At 44.2% G+C, this 18,104-nt stretch overlaps 1 protein-coding gene across 10 annotated transcripts in view; it reads left to right on the forward strand.

Moving 5' to 3' along the window:
* Positions 1 to 18,104, forward strand: part of PTPRU (protein tyrosine phosphatase receptor type U) — a 363,596-nt gene that overhangs the window by 340,514 nt on the left and 4,978 nt on the right. For all 10 annotated transcript variants that reach the window (XM_083626763.1, XM_083626762.1, XM_083626766.1 and 7 more), the window contains 2 exons: positions 6,038 to 6,195; positions 11,099 to 11,234. In XM_083626763.1, coding sequence (XP_083482889.1) covers positions 6,038 to 6,195; positions 11,099 to 11,234 — 294 coding nt within the window. The remainder of the gene's footprint in view (positions 1 to 6,037; positions 6,196 to 11,098; positions 11,235 to 18,104) is intronic.

The raw sequence follows: 18,104 nt of genomic DNA on the forward strand, positions 1-18,104 counted from the left end.
TAACTTTGTGAATAATTTGCAGGCAGCCACTATGGTAATGGGATGCTCAGGGAACTAAATGTCAACAACAGCAGATCCTCTCTCTGTCTCCCAAGAAACTCGGCAGCCAGCAGAATCATCTTGGCTTGCCAAGAGAAAGAGAAAATAACATGGACACAGATAATAACTCAATGGCAGGGGTACATGCTTTGCATAGACGGTCCCAGGTTCAATCCTTGCATGTCCCGTTAAAAGGATATTGACATTTCTTGTTAACAGGTGATAGGAAAGATGTATCCCTAAAATCCTGGAGGGCCCAGCCAGTCAGACTAGATAGGAATGAGCTGGAAAGACAAATCACATGACCCAGTGAAAGACAGCTCCCATTCTCTTTCCCCAATTGTGTTCCTTCTTAGACAGGAGTACCAGTGAAAGTTGCCAAGTTTACAGTCAAGGGTTAGAGTTTCCCAAAAGTGTGACTCGCAACAGCTTCATTAACGTGTAATGCGGAAATTTCGGATCCCCTCCAAACTGTTGCCAAAGTTTTGTGCTCGTACAACTGTATTTTGTGCCACTCCCCAAACTGAATCTGAGCAGAACCCCATTGGGATCGCTAAAAGGGAGGAAGTGGATTAGGAGCCCTTGACTTCTGGAGGCCCAATGGAGAGAAGCTTAAGCAGCTGGATTTCTGCCTCACACACAGATGCTTTGGCCTTAAAAATTGCCCTACTTGATCAGACTAAGGTCTCATTGAGCCCAGCACTCTGTTGCCAGAAGCAGTCCTTCAGTAAAATCTGGCTGAGTATCCCTAAAGATGCTATTTATATTATTTATTGTCAGCATATTTATTGTTAGCTGCACAGAGTGGCTGGGGTATGTACGAATACGAATACGAATACGAATACGAATACCAACCTAATCTTCAACAAAACCGAAACTAAACTCCCAGTGGCTTACATGAGTTACAAGCAAACCACAGTCCCTATCTACAAACTTACAATCTAAAAGACACAACATGAAAGAAAAAGGGGAGGGGGGAAACAAAGCAGTCAAGCACCATTTATTTCATATAACAACCTGCTGAGATGAAGACAGTTCAGGAAGAGGAGGGGACAAAGGCAGCTGGACTCTTGGTGCAGCCCTTGCTGTGAGCCCTGCTTCCTTTCTCTCCCATTGCTACAGTCAGGAGGAAAGGTTGCTCCTAGCTGACAGCTTGGGAGAAAGGAGGAGCCAATGTTTCTAGGCTGGAGGTGGGAATGGAGAAGAGAATATATACTTAATAAGGTTCAATAGCTTTGTAACAACACATTCCATGGCAGGGCTGGCCCAAGACAAAATGGCACTCCCACCCATTTCATGTACCAAAGCTGACTGGACTAGCAGCTGACACTTACTTCAACTTGGTGCCCAGCAGCACATCTGAGGGCAGCAGCCTAGCTTTGGGAGCACAGAGCAGGCCACAGACATGGTTCTCTTCTGCAACACCTCACCCCCGTTGCCAGTCCCCACAATGCCTGCTTTCTGTGGCAGCTGCCTCACTCTGCCATAAGGGGTGCTTATGAGGTTGCAAGAAATCCAGTACTTCCCAATGGTTGGTGCTCTCTTCCAACTCTAAAATTCCATTCTTCTATGAAGGACCACATGTTTCCCAACCTAGAAAGGAGAAGCTGATGCTTGATTGACTCTTGCATTTTTAAGTAGCCTTCAAACTTTTCAGACCTGGGACCCACCTTTAGTCCACTTGGAACCCATAACTTACTCTCCCCCCAAAAAACCCATACATTTTTAAGGTGGTAGTGCTGCTGTTTCAACCCAACTTAGATCAGGCTGTGACCCTGTTGTTAGTCCCATCCTACCAGCTAAAGACCAACAGAACCAACCGATATCTGTTTTTAACCATTTCTCTTACAGTGTTAATATTTCATATTTAAACTATCCAAGTTTTGAATGGAATAAGGTGAAATGATTTCTTCTCTCTTTATGAGGGGCCAAATACTTGTTTTATTATTGTGTGCAAAGACTTCAGGCTTCTGGTTCATTGTTTTCTTTTGCCTTTTCTTCCCTCTTATGTTTTTGTACCTCTAATATCTTTGATTAATATTTTATCTGCTTCAGCATTTTTCTACTTTCTGAAAATAAAGGAAAGGGGGGGAAGCAACACGGGGGGGGGGGAGAATGATATTAAAGTCTTAAAGCAAAACATTTTGACTTTTGATGACTGAGGAGGAAAGGGAACCTTTCCATTGCTGAGACAACTCTGAGGTGTGTCAGCACCTGGGAATGTGTACACACAAACACACGGACAATTTTTAAAGCATCGATCAGCACTTTAGACAAATTTGCTCTGGATCCCAGAAGGATGCAGTTAATCACTAAAACCATATATTTCTTGCAGTGATTAACAAAACAAAGATATTAAAGTCTTTAAGCAAAAGAAAAAAAGAAAAGAAAAAGAATTGTTTTGGCTTCTGCCTTCCTCAGCTGCTCTGAGGTAAATTAAAATTCGCTGTAGCTAGGAATGCCAGAGAATTCTGATAAAAATGGAAACTGAAGGAGAAAATGTTTGCATTCTCTTATTTGTCCCATACCAACCCAGAGAATATGTAACAATCTGTCACTGAAGACTGCCTCTCCACCCCCCCCATGCATTCTGTTTTGTGGGAGAAAATTCCCCTTTGTGGATTCAGTACAGAAATGCAAGCCAATTAGACTTTATTCAGTAATGCATTATAAGACTGAGTCCAAAGGAATTTGTGAGAGCTTATCGTTATGTTACATGCTATATAGGGTGGGTGAGGGGAGCATCATCTAGGCAATTCCATCTTTTCTCCAAGCATCTTCTGCCACTCCATTGTCCCACCATCTCTCATCCAACCACAGTCCTTGAAAACACTTTCCCAACCCGCTTTTTTCTCTGTACCCTCAGAGCCCTCCTTATATCTTATCTGGGGGCCATATCACAGCCCCTCCAAACTGAGCATGAAAACAGCCAACCTCAAATTGTAGAGATGGTGAATGGAATGTGGCCATTTTAGCTCTAGCCCTAGTTTAAACTGGAGCAAAACATGTCAATTATATCATCATCATCATTCATCATCCTGTATCCAGATCTGATTGGCTACCCAGTGCCAGGACATCATTACATTGCCCATGTAATCCCTGATTAGCTGGAATCTTTCTGGGAAGGAGCCTAGACAAAACCCCTCACAAACTAACAGAGGCATACTTAGGGGTTGGAGAAACCAGTGTCTGCTAGGGGCACAGGCCGGGGGGCGGTGGTTGACACAAAAATCACCTATTGGACTATGGAGGGTACAATGCATATGTGTGTGACAACATGTGAAAGAAGTTTTCTGTCCTTCCCACAGTGTGGTAAAGTGATTTTTTTGGGGGGTGGGGCCACTGATACAGCTCCTTGCAGGGGTGCAAGGAATCCTAGACATGCCTCTGCAAGCAAACAGTGGTGCCAGAGTGACAATCTGAACACACAAAACAGGAGCTTCAAATTTCTGGAGGGTTTATGGGGTCTTTTGTCCCCATTTCACCTTGAAAATTTGGCTAAACTCATCCAAGTGCATAAGTCCTAATGTATGGGTAAATACATCCAGTCTTCTTTGCTGATGGCTCAGAAATCTGTCATTGATTGCCTTCTCTCCAGTTCTGTGCCTCTCCTGCCCCAGCCCATTAATAAAGCATTAATGACAGCTTTAGTGCCAGTCCCAGAGATTCGTCTCATAAGCCACTCTTGATTCTCATAGTATTTTCATTCTTCCCTCCCAAGCCTCTGATTTGGTACTGAGCTCTGCATCCACCTGCTTAAACCCTGGGCTCACTTAGCTGTGTGCACATAATCCCTCTCCTTCCAGAGCCCCCTAACCACATTAGATTGCAAAGCTAACCAGATTACCAGAGTATTAAAGAGCATCCTTTTCCTCTCACAGCCTCCCTTCCATTTCGAGATTTTTTGTTTGTTTGCAAAGAATACCAAATGTATAAAAACAGGTGCTGCTGACAGCCATCATTGCCAGGACTGACATTGTCACTTTTGGTGTTGTGTGTTCATGTGTGTTTGTGAGAGAATGAGTTGGAGGGCAATACCCAAGAATAAGCTCATTATTATGACAAATCTGAACTGTGGGTGAGCAGATACCGTTGCTTCCATTCCACCGTTGTTCCACGAGGTCACATAGTCCAGTGTTGCATCCTGCCCTTCTTTTGATTTAACGCAGAGAATTTCTAAAATTAATTCTGCAACTAGCACATTGTATGGGAGCATTTTCCATTCCATCCTGTATTTGTCGCATGCGGCAGTGTCTCCATTCCACTGCAGTTCAGCTTCCGCCAAAAACAGTATTACTCACCTCACAGTTCACTGTGCTGAAATTACACACCTTAATAGTTTACATCATTCATTATGGTGTCATTACGTTATTTTCTCCACCCCATTCATTTCAATGCAAAGGAAACACAATACAAATGAGAAAGAGGGAACATAATTAATTACATATCATCTGTTGATTGAAAGCAACAATAACAACAACAGTGAATGCTGGTTATATTCAGTGGATTGATTGCCATTCCCATCATGGGATGAACAGCGCTGGCGATTTCCACTCCCATTTCCCTTTTTGTCAGAATTCTCCAGCATCCCCATCAGCGTAACATGGGTTTGATTTCCTTCTCTTTGTTTTGGCCATTTTCTCCCTCTACCTTAACAGTTTGCTCAAGTACAGAATACACAAAGAATGTTGATGCATTCATATGAGCATCTGATTGTCTCATATCCCATGTAGGAGTTTTCTAGTTACAGAGATGATGGTGGTAATTTATCATGCTTATTAGTCACTTTCTTTAAAAGTAAAATAAAATGAAAAGTAAACTTAAAGTGATTTACAATATTGAAGTCTGAAGTTTATTACAACCCAGTCCAGAAGCCCTTGACTGTACCTTGCTGGAGATCACCTTTGGCAGAGTAGAATATCTCCTTTCCTGAAAAATTAACAGCAATGCAAGGTAATAAAAGTCAAAAATCTTCAACTGCTGGATCAGGGCCCACACGAGTGATATTGTGACCTGTGATAGGACTTGCGACAATGGGACTCCTCGTTTATCCTCATTTATTATTATTTTTTGGAAGAAGACCAGAAGTATAGTCTCCTTTCATTCACTAGTTGCATAGAAATAGAGAATTTCAGCAGGCACCATGATAAGCAATAGTGATAGCTAAAATGCCCTATTCTACACAATGGGATATAATACCTTGCTGATCATATATCTGGTGACAATAGAGCATATTTCCTCATGCTGGTGCCCTTCCCCCCCATTGTTTTGGACTACCAACCCCTGCCAGCATGACCAATGGGCATGGGAGTTTTAGTCCAAAACCAGTGGTGGCTGGTGCCCTTTGCGACTGGTAGGGCAGAAGGCAGGGAGACCAACAGTAGATGGCGCTAGAGCCAACGACAGGCAGAGCCAACTGATTCTACAAATTTTCCCATCCTTCTCCCTGCTAAGTTCTACAAGGAGGAGGAAGCTAACAGCCGGTGCTACACCCTGGACTGGTTGTAAGTAAGAAGGTAGGCGAATGAGAAGAAGAAGAAGAAGAGTTTGGATTTGATCTCCTGCTTTATCACTCCCGAAGGAGTCTCAAAGCGGCTAACATTCTCCTTTCCCTTCCTCCCCCACAACAAACACTCTGTGAGGTGAGTGGGGCTGAGAGACTTCAGAGAAGTGTGACTAGCCCAAGGTCACCCAGCAACTGCATGTGGAGGAGCGGAGACGCGAACCCGGTTCACCAGATAACAAGTCTACCGCTCTTAACCACTACACTACACTGGTTGGTGAGGTGGTGCCCCATTTGCCCAAGTGGACCAGCCCCCTGTCCAAAACATATGGATGGCACCAGGGTAAGGAAGGCTGCTTTGGATAGAAAAGGTCTGTCTGTGTGCACACACAAATTTTAGGTTGTAGTTCAAGATAGGTCGTGTGTCAAAAAAGCCTGAAAACATCTCACCTAAGCATGCTACCCTAAAGTGGGGGAATGATGTGCTTTCTCTAGTTACAGGAAGGGCACCTGATGGTTCGACACTTCCAGTACCTGCGGTGGTCAGCCTACCGAGACACCCCTGATTCAAAGAAGTCCTTCCTGCATTTATTAGCCCAAGTGGATAAGTGGCAGGGGGAGAGCGGCGATGGAAGGACAATCGTCCATTGTTTGTAAGTGTCACCTTGCCAGGTGGGGAGGGGGACAAGGGTCCGTCCTTCTCTTTTTAATTTTTTTTTTATTGATACAGCAAGAAAAGAAAAAAAGAGAAAACACAAATACCAAATTACACACAGAAATAACAATAGACACAGAATTTTCTTAACAAACAATAAGACATAAATTGGTCTTAACACTAAAGACCCAACCTCCCGTCTATTCCATATTTCGATTTCATATAACTTATTGCCAATACATACTTTTATCATAATTAAACCTTTTCTTAATAGATCTTAATTCTTATATCTGCCTTGCAACTATTACTGAAGTTACTCGAATGCTGCAACCGAGTTTAAACTACTATATTTATATTTCAAAAATTCCTTGAAAACCTCCCATTTTGAAACAAATTCCTGTTTTGATTTATTCTTTATTTTTTATGATAGACCATCTAATTCTGCATATTCTGTCAGCTTTTGAGTCCAATCTTGTACAGTGGTACCTCGGGTTAAGTACTTAATTCGTTCTGGAGGTCCGTTCTTAACCTGAAACTGTTCTTAACCTGAAGCACCACTTTAGCTAATGGGGCCTCCTGCTGCTGCCACTGCACCACCACTGCACGATTTCTGTTCTCATCCTGAAGCAAAGTTCTTAACTCGAGGTATTATTTCTGGGTGAGCGAAGTCTGTAACCTGAAGCGTATGTAACCTGAAGTGTATGTAACCCAAGGTACCACTGTATAGAGGGAATTTCATTACTCTTCCGTCCTTCAGTTGGAAGGAGGTGGTATTCACTTTACCAAGCCACCTCCACTTCTATTACCTCTCGGTTTAATTGTTAAGAAGGATTTGCGATGCTGGTGTAATGTTGTGTTACAACAAAGTTGTTCTTTTTGTAGTATAGCCTTTGCCAACCTGGTGCTCTCCAGGCTTTTGAAAGGGTGTTCATAATGGCCAGCTGTTTATCATTAACAGGATTTAGCTTTAACAAAAAAAAATTTTTCCTTCCAGTAGCAAAAAAAAAAAAAAAAAAAAAAAAATTTGTTTTGACTATGGCAGACCAACACGGCTACCTATCTGTAACAGGATTTAGCTTTGTGTAGGTTCTGAGGAAGTGGTGGAAAAGTCTACTGATCCTCATATGTTGATGGTTTAAACCCCCTCCAAAAAAGGTGTGTGTGTGTGTGTGTGTGTGTGTGTGTGTGTGTGTATATATATATATATATATATATATATATATATATATATATATGAGGCAACTTTTACGTTTCCAGATTGATTGGGGCAACCAGAAAGCTTTTAATCAAAAATGAATTACCATCTTGTCTGTCTTCGTTAGCCGAAGGATAATTTGGCAGTGTATTTGCAACATCCAGAGCTTTCCAGAGGGCAAAGTTGAAACAACAGAGAGACAGGAGAGAGAGAGAGAAAAAAAGAAGAAGCAACTTCTGGCTTACAAACAGCAATCTTGCATGTGTCTGGCTAATTTGATTATATCAGGTGTAAAGGATTTATTAGCTCTGATGGGAATCCATGCCCTGCAGATTTTACAGTGTAAACTGGCAACATGCCTGAAATAATAGGGGAGGAGGGGGGGGGGAGGAAAGTCTGAGCTTCACTGGGTCTCATCGCTTTACACAAAACAAAACAGGTGCTGGAGAAGGAATAAATAAAGTTGCTCAGATTTGCTCTGGGAGCTTGAGATAGTGCTGATGTCATTTGCAGCTGTTTAGTTTGGCTAACATGGAGCTGTTAAAGCCTAAACTGTAACTTTAAAGGAGGGATGGGGAACGTCAGCCCCAGGGGATGAGTGCATCCCTCTGTGATGGCTTGGGATTCGGACTCGGAGGCTGAACCTGAGGAATCCCAGCCTGCACAGGATTCCCTGCCCCCAGAACCAGCTGAGCCGGGGCTGGGGCTTGAGCCTGAAGGGTCCTCACCTGTGCTGGATCCACAGGTACAGGCACCAGCTGAGTCTGCTGTGGCTCCTGAGGTGATTGAGGACCCATTGCCTGCCTGTGCTCCACTCTCAGCCCCGTCAGGGGAAGCGGAGGTTGCCTCTGGGTCCGGTAACCCTCCAGCCTCTCCTGAGCTGCAGAGGCTCAGGGCAGAGAGGCGGAGGGAACTAAGTTCTCACAGGAAGAGTGCTCACCTCCAGGCCAGGAGAGGCGAGTCACCTGTGGACCGGGGCCACCCTATGCCTCGGGGCAGATAAAAGCCAGCCAGCCCCGGTCCCAGGTTGCAGGAGCAACATTGTTGGTAGCCTGTTCCTGCCTGCACCCTGTCCTGCTCTTCTGCCAGAGTTCCTGACCTCACCCGACTCCCTGCCTTGGACTCCGCTTCAGCTTTGATGGACAGCCTCCATACCGCACCCTCGATCTTGGACTGGACTCAGACCTCACCGCACGGTTAACCCTTGGGACCAGCACACCCTCTTTATTTGGCCCACCCCAAGCCTTACCTGCAGATACTGAGGCTTGAACCTTATACTTCCTAAAAAAAATTCCTTCCAGTAGCACCTTAGAGACCAACTAAGTTTGTTATTGCTATGAGCTTTCGTGTGCATGCACACTATACTTCCTGCATGAAATCGTATTTTCTACCACTGAGCCATGACCTTATTTTTCTGCCATCCTTGAAAATTGCCACAGTGCAGGAAATCTGGCTCTTCATTTCCTTGTTGCAGGCTATTAGCATTTCAGATTTCTCCACAGTAGGAAGAAAGACAATGCTCCACAGGCCCTGCTGTGTTCTGAGTGGACAAGATGAGATTAAGGAGATTCTCTGCAAAAATTGTGCCGGCATTCGTTGGTCTCTTCTGGAGTCACAATGTAGCATCATTCCTGGGTGGGAACATTATGGGGAGCGAGAAGAAATGAGGGCTGCCTCTTTGGTCAACAGGGTAGCCAGTTTTTTCTCCCAGAAAATGCAATGTGCCATTCCCACCAGGCCATGCTGCAGCAAATGCAGCTCGGCTGTTCACTACCACTTGAAAGATGGCAAAGCTTTGGTGTTTTTTTATGAAAAATAAAATAATAATAGAAGAGAAGACAGAATAAGAATATCGAAGCAGAAACAAAAAGGGTCTTTGATTATTTTTGTTATACAGAAACACAAGACCCTCCAGCGCCTCATTTTAAATAATGGTAAGATGCAGAGCCCATTCAAAATTTTTATAGATTTCAGACCACACTGGGAGATGATTCCTATTTCTGTATGTTATTTTTGTCCCAGCAATTCTTATGTCTGTGAGTTATTTTCCCAAGCAGTCCTGAAACTGACTTGCCCAAATACCGGATCCCTGCACTAATACAAATAATGTAATGCTTAGTATTTATATAATACTTTGCTTAAGAGTTTGAAATGCTGCATTACCACCATCATATAATAATGCTGGTATTATCCCCATTAGCAAAGTGCTCCGACTTTTGGTGGGATGAGCATTTTCCCCGCCCTCTCCATTTTCTTTGGACTCCCATCTGTATTTGCATAAGAGCAAAACAGCCCTTCTGAGTCTGCTCAACAATTTAATCTCTTAGCAAGGATTATTTCTCAATCATTGCCACCAGCCTATATTTAATTACACCCAAGAGACAGCAAACCCCTTGATCCAGAGCCTTAAAAGTGGCTACTCTGGAAAGCCCAGGGTAATTATGCAACATGGGGAGGTTCTGAGCTTAAGACCCTTTTCTAGGGAAGCAAGAAAATCTTCGGCAGCCTCTTGCATAAACCATGGCTGCAAACTTTGAAATCCTTTAGACAAAACTCAAATTAATCATTTCAACAGTTTTTACAGGGGGGAAAAAGAAACAGTGATGAAGCCTAAAGCTTGGCATAACTTACTGTGATGGCTTCTGCTCTGCACTTCTTGACCTGGTTGGAATTACTAAACCAGACTTTGAGAACTTACAGATTCTTAAGAGTCCTCTGTACAAGACTTCGGCTTTGAGCTTTGGATCCAGCTGAACTTAGGTCTTATTGGTATCAATGGGGCAATCGAGGCATGTCTTGAGTATCATTGCTTTCAGTGGGAACGGAGTTCAACAAACTTAGCCTCAGTCTAGTCCCCAGTTTCCACTTCTGCCATCTATATATCTGGCTTCAGTCTATTCACGTGCCTTATTCAAGGATTGGCTAGAATCTAGGGAAGCCACTGTTCCTGTGTCCTTTTCCCCCCAACGTAAAAGCCTTAAAGATTGGGCTCAAGGGCCTTTTATTTATTTTGCATTGCTTCCCATACAATATCCTGAAGTGATTAATGATAAAAAACACAAACAATGAAAAACATACATAAAAAACAATTTCAAGTCCAAATACCTTATGATTTGTGGAGCCTTACTTATTGAATGTAAGAAGTCTGTCTAATTTCTGCTCTCCAAAGTTATCCTTTGGGTTGGGTACATGCAGTGCTTTTTTTCTGGGGGGACGAAGGGGTACACATACCCCTAAACATTTTGTGAATCTTTGTGCTTTTGTCCATTTACTGTATTTATTTTTCCCGATTCGAACTATAAAATGGTGATTTTCTTGAGTCAAAATCAGAGTACCCCTAAACATTTTTTAAGGAAAAAGAAGTACTGGATACCTGTACATTACTTTGGCTTGTTTCTTTCTTTCTCTCTCTCTCCACTCCTGGATAAAAAGCAGTTCACCATTCTGTTGCTGTTGTTACATTTATATCGTATCTTCCCTTCAAGTTGCTTAAGGTGGTATACATGGCTCTCCTCCTATTTTTTCTTTGCAACAACCTTGTGAGGTAGGCTAGGCTGAGGGTTAGTGACAGACCCGCTGCCATCCAGTGAGCTTCATGGCTGGGTAGGGATTTGAGCTGTAGAATCCAAGGTCCTACTCCCAATGCTGTAACCACTGGGCTGCTTTAATATGCTGACTGTTCCCTTGCATTTAATTTCTCCTGCAGAAACGGGGGAGGCCGAAGCGGCACTTACTGTGCCTGCACCATGATCTTGGAGATGATCAAGTGTCACAAGCTGGTGGACGTTTTCTTCGCTGCAAAGACCCTCCGCAACTACAAGCCAAATATGGTCGAGACCTTTGTAAGTAACAAAAGCACAGTTTCCTTTGCCTACACCTTTTGAAAATTTTGCAGCTCTGTGGAATTGGCAGGAAATGACAGAATTTTCTGCTTCTGAACTGTGGTCATGACCTTTAGCTTGCACCACTTTTGTAAGATATGTTGGTCAATGGCTATCAACCATGGTAGCTCAAGAGAACTTCAATATTCATAGAATTATAGAGTTGGAAGGGACCCCTGAGGATCATCTAGTCCAGCTTGCTGCAATGCAGGAATATGCATCCGTCCCATACGGCGATCAAACCTGCATCCTTGGTGGTAATTAGCAGCAGGCTCTAACCAACTGAGCTATCCAGACTCGAGCAGCATGATGTCATTGAATACTAGTTGCTGCAGAGGGCTGTTGACTTCATGCCCTGTGGCTGGGCATCCCTAGTTGGCCACTGTGAGAAACAGGATGCTGAACTTCTGCTCTGATCTTGCAGAGTCATTTTTTGCTAGCGGTTGGTATCATAGTCCTGACCAGGAATGAAAGAAAGCCTTGCTGTTTTCTTTAACTGGCAGGAGGTTAGTGGTGTTAGGAGCTCAGCCTACACTCGAGTAGGACCCTGGCAGAGACACATGCCTGACTGGCATGTTCTCTCCTTCCTGGTCGATCGTTCGGGAGCTTCATAATCTTTCTTCAGCCCAAACATCACAGCGACCGATGCCAACAGACATCAGCACACTTAGGGATCTGCAGAGTTTGTGCATCATGCGTAACAAACCTGAGCAACTCAGCATTTTGGCTAATCTACTTTATTTACATATAAACACACATGGAGCACTACAACATGGCTCCCTCTCTCTCTAGCATCAGACAGCAAAGAGAAAAAACAAAGGACAATAGTCCCACTTCACAGAACACAGTAACACAAACACCCTGTCTCCATCACTTCCCATTCTGTGGAGTCAAAACATATACCGTCATGTGATAGACAAAAATCCCATGACTGCAATCATGGAGCAGGAATTCTAACAAGTGTGACCATAGATGCTAGAGGAGGCTTCCATTTGAAGGGAGCTTCAGCTGGGCATGGAAGGCCCTAGGTGGACATTCAAGGACATAAAGATAGCAGATAGGGTTGGTGGCTGAGGGCTGACCAATTCTCTTCCAAAGAGTTTCTAAGCTCACCTTCTAAACTTTCCTCTCTCTCTAGCTCAATACATGCTTGCCAGGAGTCATCGGGATAGAATCCAGGACCTTTATCTCTCTGTGAGATGTCCCTGTGTGGTGAGCCACCAGGACTGCTGCTGTTTACTGTCCCTCATTTGGCACATTATATATTGGGAAGAGCAGGTTGTGGAGGGCAATTCAACATGATGCTAAGTTATGCTGTAGATCTGAGGTGGGATCCGTTGTCAGCCTGAGAGCTGCATTCCATCAAGAGAAATCTAAGGAACACATACCACTGGTGGGTGGGACCAGAGGCCAAATGTGGATGGAACATGGGATAGGACTTTGATCAGCAGGCTACATTCCAGCCAGACAAAAGTCAAAGATCCAAGCAGGCAAGCAAGAAAGGAAAGGGCAAGATCACAGTTCAAGGCACTTGAGGAGGGCATGGAGCAGGTCCAGTGAGAGGCGTGGCCTAGGAAGATGGATGTGACCTGGGAAGAGTTCTAAAGGTCACATAGAGATGTCTAGAAGGCCTTCTTGGCTGCAAGGAATTGTCTGAGGGCACACAATGCAGCTAGCTTGCTATAGCTAAACAAAGTTGGGTCCGGGCCTGCATTGGACGCCTCCTGTATGCTGCTATGACTTCCATAATGGAAGCAACCACAAGGATCATCTATTTCCACCTGCTGCAGTGCAGGAAAGTTTTGCCCAACATGGAGCTTGAACCCACAACCCTGAGATTAAGAGTCTTTTGCTCTGCCACCTGAACTATTGAGATCAAGCCAAATCAAAATGAGGATGAGGGCAATGGATTGTACACAGTGTTAATCCTACTCAGAGTTGGCCCACTGCAATGAATGGGCATGGCTAACTTAGGCCAATTCGTTTCAATGGTTCTACTCTGAGTGGAACCTAGCATACAGCCTGTCTTGTGTGAGTAAAAGTAAAATAAAAAATCTTACAAATATAGCACCTAGCTGTAGATGGGAGTGGGACTGTTGGCGCCGTAATTGAAAGGTACCGTATGTTTTGCTCTATAAGACGCACTTTTTCCCTCCTAAAAAGTAAGGGGAAATGTGTACGTGTCTTATGGAGCGAATGCAGGCTGCACGGCTATCCCAGAAGCCAGAACAGAGAGAAGGGAGCACTGCACAGCCCTGCGGAGGCTTTGCTAAGCCAGATCCCGCTTGCTGTCCTGGCTTCTGGCTTAGCCACGCGCAACCTCTTCTGGGCAGGGGGAGCCTTTATCCCGCTGCCTGGGAGAGGCTTTGCGCGGCTATCCCAGAAGCCAGATCCCTCTTGCTGTTCTGGCTTCTGGTATTCAGAATATTTTTTTCTTGTTTTACTCCTCCAAAAACTAGGTGCGTCTTATGGTCTGGTGCATCTTATAGAGCGAAAAATACGGTATGTTTCTACCCCATTCACAGTCCATGCACTCAAAAACTTGATAAACGCTTGCAAACAAGGTAGTGGATTTGGGAGGGGTGCATTTTGGTGCAGTTCTAGAGCCAAACCCTACGGATGAACATTTTGGTTTTCTAAGCACACCCATCTGCAATGCTGGAATCTTATTTTCTTGCTTTAAGTAGCGAGTCATGCCAGGAACAGAACTGGAATGGCGATGGTGGGGGGTGGGGGTGGAATATGACATTTGCGAAGTCTGGATTATCAAATTTCTACCTTGCAAAATGAAATGTCTTTTGGGGTGGATGTGATTGCATTAGGAATTAAAACCACAATTGGAGCAGGGGGATGGGGGGGGGAGGATAGGAATTAAGTGAAAGCAATAAAAAAAAATGCAAGAACTGGCACAGAGTCGGACAGCCTATTGGGCTAAATTGCAAGGTATTAGCAGATGCAAACTAGTGTTTTCATCCGGAACACAATCTTTCCCCAACCTCAGCTGAACCTGCAAAGGCTGTTTCCTGAAGACTCAATTTAATGATCCACCACAGGAGTAAATGAGATCTTGTCTGTTTTGCTATTAGTAGAGTTTCACTGATTTGCACCCGCAGTGGATCTGGCCCCTGTGTGCATCCTTTCTGCTACAGAACTTTGATGTTTCAATGCTGCCATCAAGGAAAGCAACCTTCTTCTTCTTTTTCTTAATCCAAACGCATTAGATAGTTGTTTAATCTCTTGTATAGTTGCCTTCACTCTTTGATTCTCTTCCCTTCTGGAGACCACTGGCACCTGAGGCTCTGGGCTCAGGTTTCCCCAACCCACAAGAAACTAATTGGTTTCTTGAAAAGTTGGCTGCTGCTTCCATTGAAGGAATTGTACTTAAGAGTTTGGATGGAATGCCTTCTCTAGCAGCCAGCCAAACTTCTGTTGCTGCCTATATCTTAATTGCTCCTTCCACATGTTAAAGACCAAGTCAGAATGATTGGGAGGGCATAGTCCATTGCATGAACCCCTGTCTGCAGTCTGAAGTACAGCTGGCAACATTTTTGCTCGCGTCCAATTGACATGCGGCCGCCTACGCGTGGGTCCTTTTGGACCTGGCAGAGGGCAGAACAGGGTGGTGGTGGGGTGGAATGGGGAATAACAGGGGGCCAGGAACAGAACCCCCATGCAAAATGGTTGTCACCTGTAGTGCAACCCAGACCCAGATTGACCATCTTATTGAAAAAGTAAAAGGGGCAACCAAAATGATGAAGCAGATGGAGCAACTCTCGTATGAGAAAAGTTTGCTGTGTTTGGGACTTCTTGGTTTACAGATTTTAGTTTAGAGAAAAGACAAGGAAGAGGTGATGTGATAGGTGATGTTTTTCTCCCTCTCTTATAATGTTCATGGACCTCCAATGAAGCTGAATGTTGGAAGATTCAGGAAAGATGAAAGAAAATGTTTCTTCAAAGCAGTGCCTAGTTAAACTATGGAACTTGCTCCCCCAGAGGCTGTGATGGCCACCAATTTGGTTGGCTTTAAAAGAGGACTGGATAAATTCACGGATGATATTGCTATCGATGGCTACTAGTCATGGTGGCTATGCTGTGCCTCCAGTAAAGCTTCTGAACAGCAATTCCTGGAAACCATGGAAGTGGGGTGGGGAGAGTTCTAATGGGCTTGGGTTTTGCTTGCAGGTTTCACATAGGCATCTTGTTGGCCACTGTGAGAACAGGGTGCTGGGTGAGATGGGCCATTGGCTTAATCTTGCATACTGAAATCAAGAATTTTCAGAGCAGTCCAATCGCCCCTCCCCAGGGGGCAGGGCAGCCACAGACACATATTGAGCTCCTCTTCCAGCTGAGCTGGGATGAGAGAGAATTTTTTTTTTTTTTTTGCATTTTATGAGAAACTACCTAGTTTGCATTTTTCAGACTAACACACAAACCAAAACAGATATCCTTTGAAATTTGCACTTCTCTGAAATTTGTGGTGCAGTTCTTCCACCGCCTAGCAGAGGGATGCCTCTGCCCGATTCAGACCCCCGTCCAGCATGGCAAATCAGGGATTGGGGTAGTTCTGCCCTGTGCTTTGGGTGGCTCGTGATGTAGCTAATTTCATGCCACAGCTATTGCTGGGCCGCGTGGTACAAAATGCAGAGCAGATGCTTCAGGGAGTGTTTATTTCTAACCAATTGGTTGCAAAATGATTGGCATTGCTATGTCCGGTCTGTTGCCTTCAGACCTAACACTGACACCAGATCATTTTCTCCAGAATATCAATCACGATCCTTTTTCTTTTCGCTTTTAAGGTGCCCACAGTTCACACAGCCCCCCAACTGTGGCATAAATGTATGATAGTCTCAGACCATCCCAGTAGGAAACTCATATAATACAAAAGAATTATCCATCATATCAGCTGCAGGATATAGATAAAAGAAGAGCACTCTGCTGCATAGACGACCTCTTAAAAGGAGCTGTCGTTTTTCTACTTCAGAGAACACCCTTTCAAAATGTGGTCTTGGCTCCTCTTTCATCTCTTTCCCAGGCTGTTGCGGACTCCACTGATGCCTAAATCCTCCCCCTTCCTTCCTACTCTCCTGACATCCTAATAGCAGATCATTCTTTTGCACTCTGGCTTTCATGAGAGTTTGTTGTCTCTTCCTTTATACAGCAACGTTCCTTTCCATTTTGAAATTTGCTTTTGGACAACGAAGGTACGCAGAGAAATCTTAGCCCATCTTCCCCAGTGGACCTGAATTTTCCCAGCTGGATTCAATAGCGCTTACTTCCAAGCAAGTGAGCGTAGGATTGCAGCTACTGCAGAGCGAAAAATGCCACCCCATTTCACAAAGGCTTTTGTGGCCCTGTTCACAGCCACCAAAGGGGGAAGAGATCAATAGCCTACCATTGCTTAGAAAAGTTATTGTTATTTTTATTAATTGTTAAATTTGTATACTGCCATGTACCCGCAGATCTCAGGGCCGTTCACAACATAAAATCACAATATATTTAAAAAGCCTACAAAGTACACGATAAAAAGAATAATAAAGACAACTTAATTACCTCCGCCTTCCACAACGCATTTTCAAAGGGCATTGGATGTCAATCAGCCAAAGGCCTGGTTGAAGTGGCATGTATGGATCTTTTCCTTATGCCCATCTTGTCTTAACAACCCTGTGTGGTAGGTTACGTTAAGAGATAACCATATTCAGCTATGTGTGCAGATAAAGAGCTGTCAGGTTACCATTGCAAGCCCTACACTCAAACTCTACATAAGAGATCCCGGTACAGGAAGATCTGAAGAGGGTTACTTCTTATTTGGATGGCATTTTTTAAAAATTATGTGTTTATTGTAAAATTACATATTAATGGACAAAGCAATTAATATATCCCTCATGTATTTGAGGTTGTTTTATTCTTGATTTTAATGTTTGTGTTGGTGAGAGATTCAGATGTTCTTGACACTACAGCTCCTGCCACACCTCATTACAGCATGTGGAGGATGGGGAACATGGGGGACACTGTGGTCGAAACCACTGAGCCTCTTGGGCTTGCTGATCAGAAGGTTGGCAGTTTGAATCCCCGCGATGGGGTGAGCTCCCGTTGCTCTGTCCCAGCCCTCCAACCTTGCAGTTCAAAAGCATGCCGGTGCAAGTGGATAAATAGGTATCGCTGCGGCGGGAAGGTAAATAGCATTTCCGTGTGCTCTGGTTTTCATCACAGTGTTCCGTTGCACCAGAAGCAGTTTAGTCATGCTGGCCACATGACCCGGAAAAACTGTCTGTGGACAAACGCTGGCTCCCTCGGCCTGAAAGCGAGATGAGTGCCATAACCCCATAGTCGACTTTGACTGGACTTAACCGTCCAGGGTCCTTTACCTTACCTTATGTGGAGGATGCTACATTGCCTAGTCACTGACAATAAGGAGCTACATGGACCAGTGGTCTGATTCAGTATCAAGTCACCTTGCTGTGTTCCAGACCAGAGCAAATGCTCATCTCTTTGAGGATCCTGTTTCCCTCAGCAGCCAGCCATGGGGCCCACAAGCAGCACAAGAGGGTCATAACCCACACCCCATGTTTTTAGTGAATAGTGTTCCTCACGGAATAGTGTTTCTCAGAGATGCAGTGCTGTATTTTCATCACAGTAAACCCACTGAAATGAACAACAACAAGAAAAAATAGCGGGTCTGCTCTGAGAAGGCCTAGTATTGGTTACATACAACCCATGTTGTCTGTGACCCTGGAACTAATATATAGCTCATCACTAATCCTGACCTGGCGCCAGTCACCATCTCTTAGCTTAACTTCTCTCACTGAGTTGTTGGGGGTACATAAAATGGGG

This window comes from Podarcis filfolensis (assembly GCF_964270895.1).
Source record: "Podarcis filfolensis genome assembly, chromosome: 8".
Classification (NCBI taxonomy): Eukaryota; Metazoa; Chordata; class Lepidosauria; order Squamata; family Lacertidae; genus Podarcis; species Podarcis filfolensis.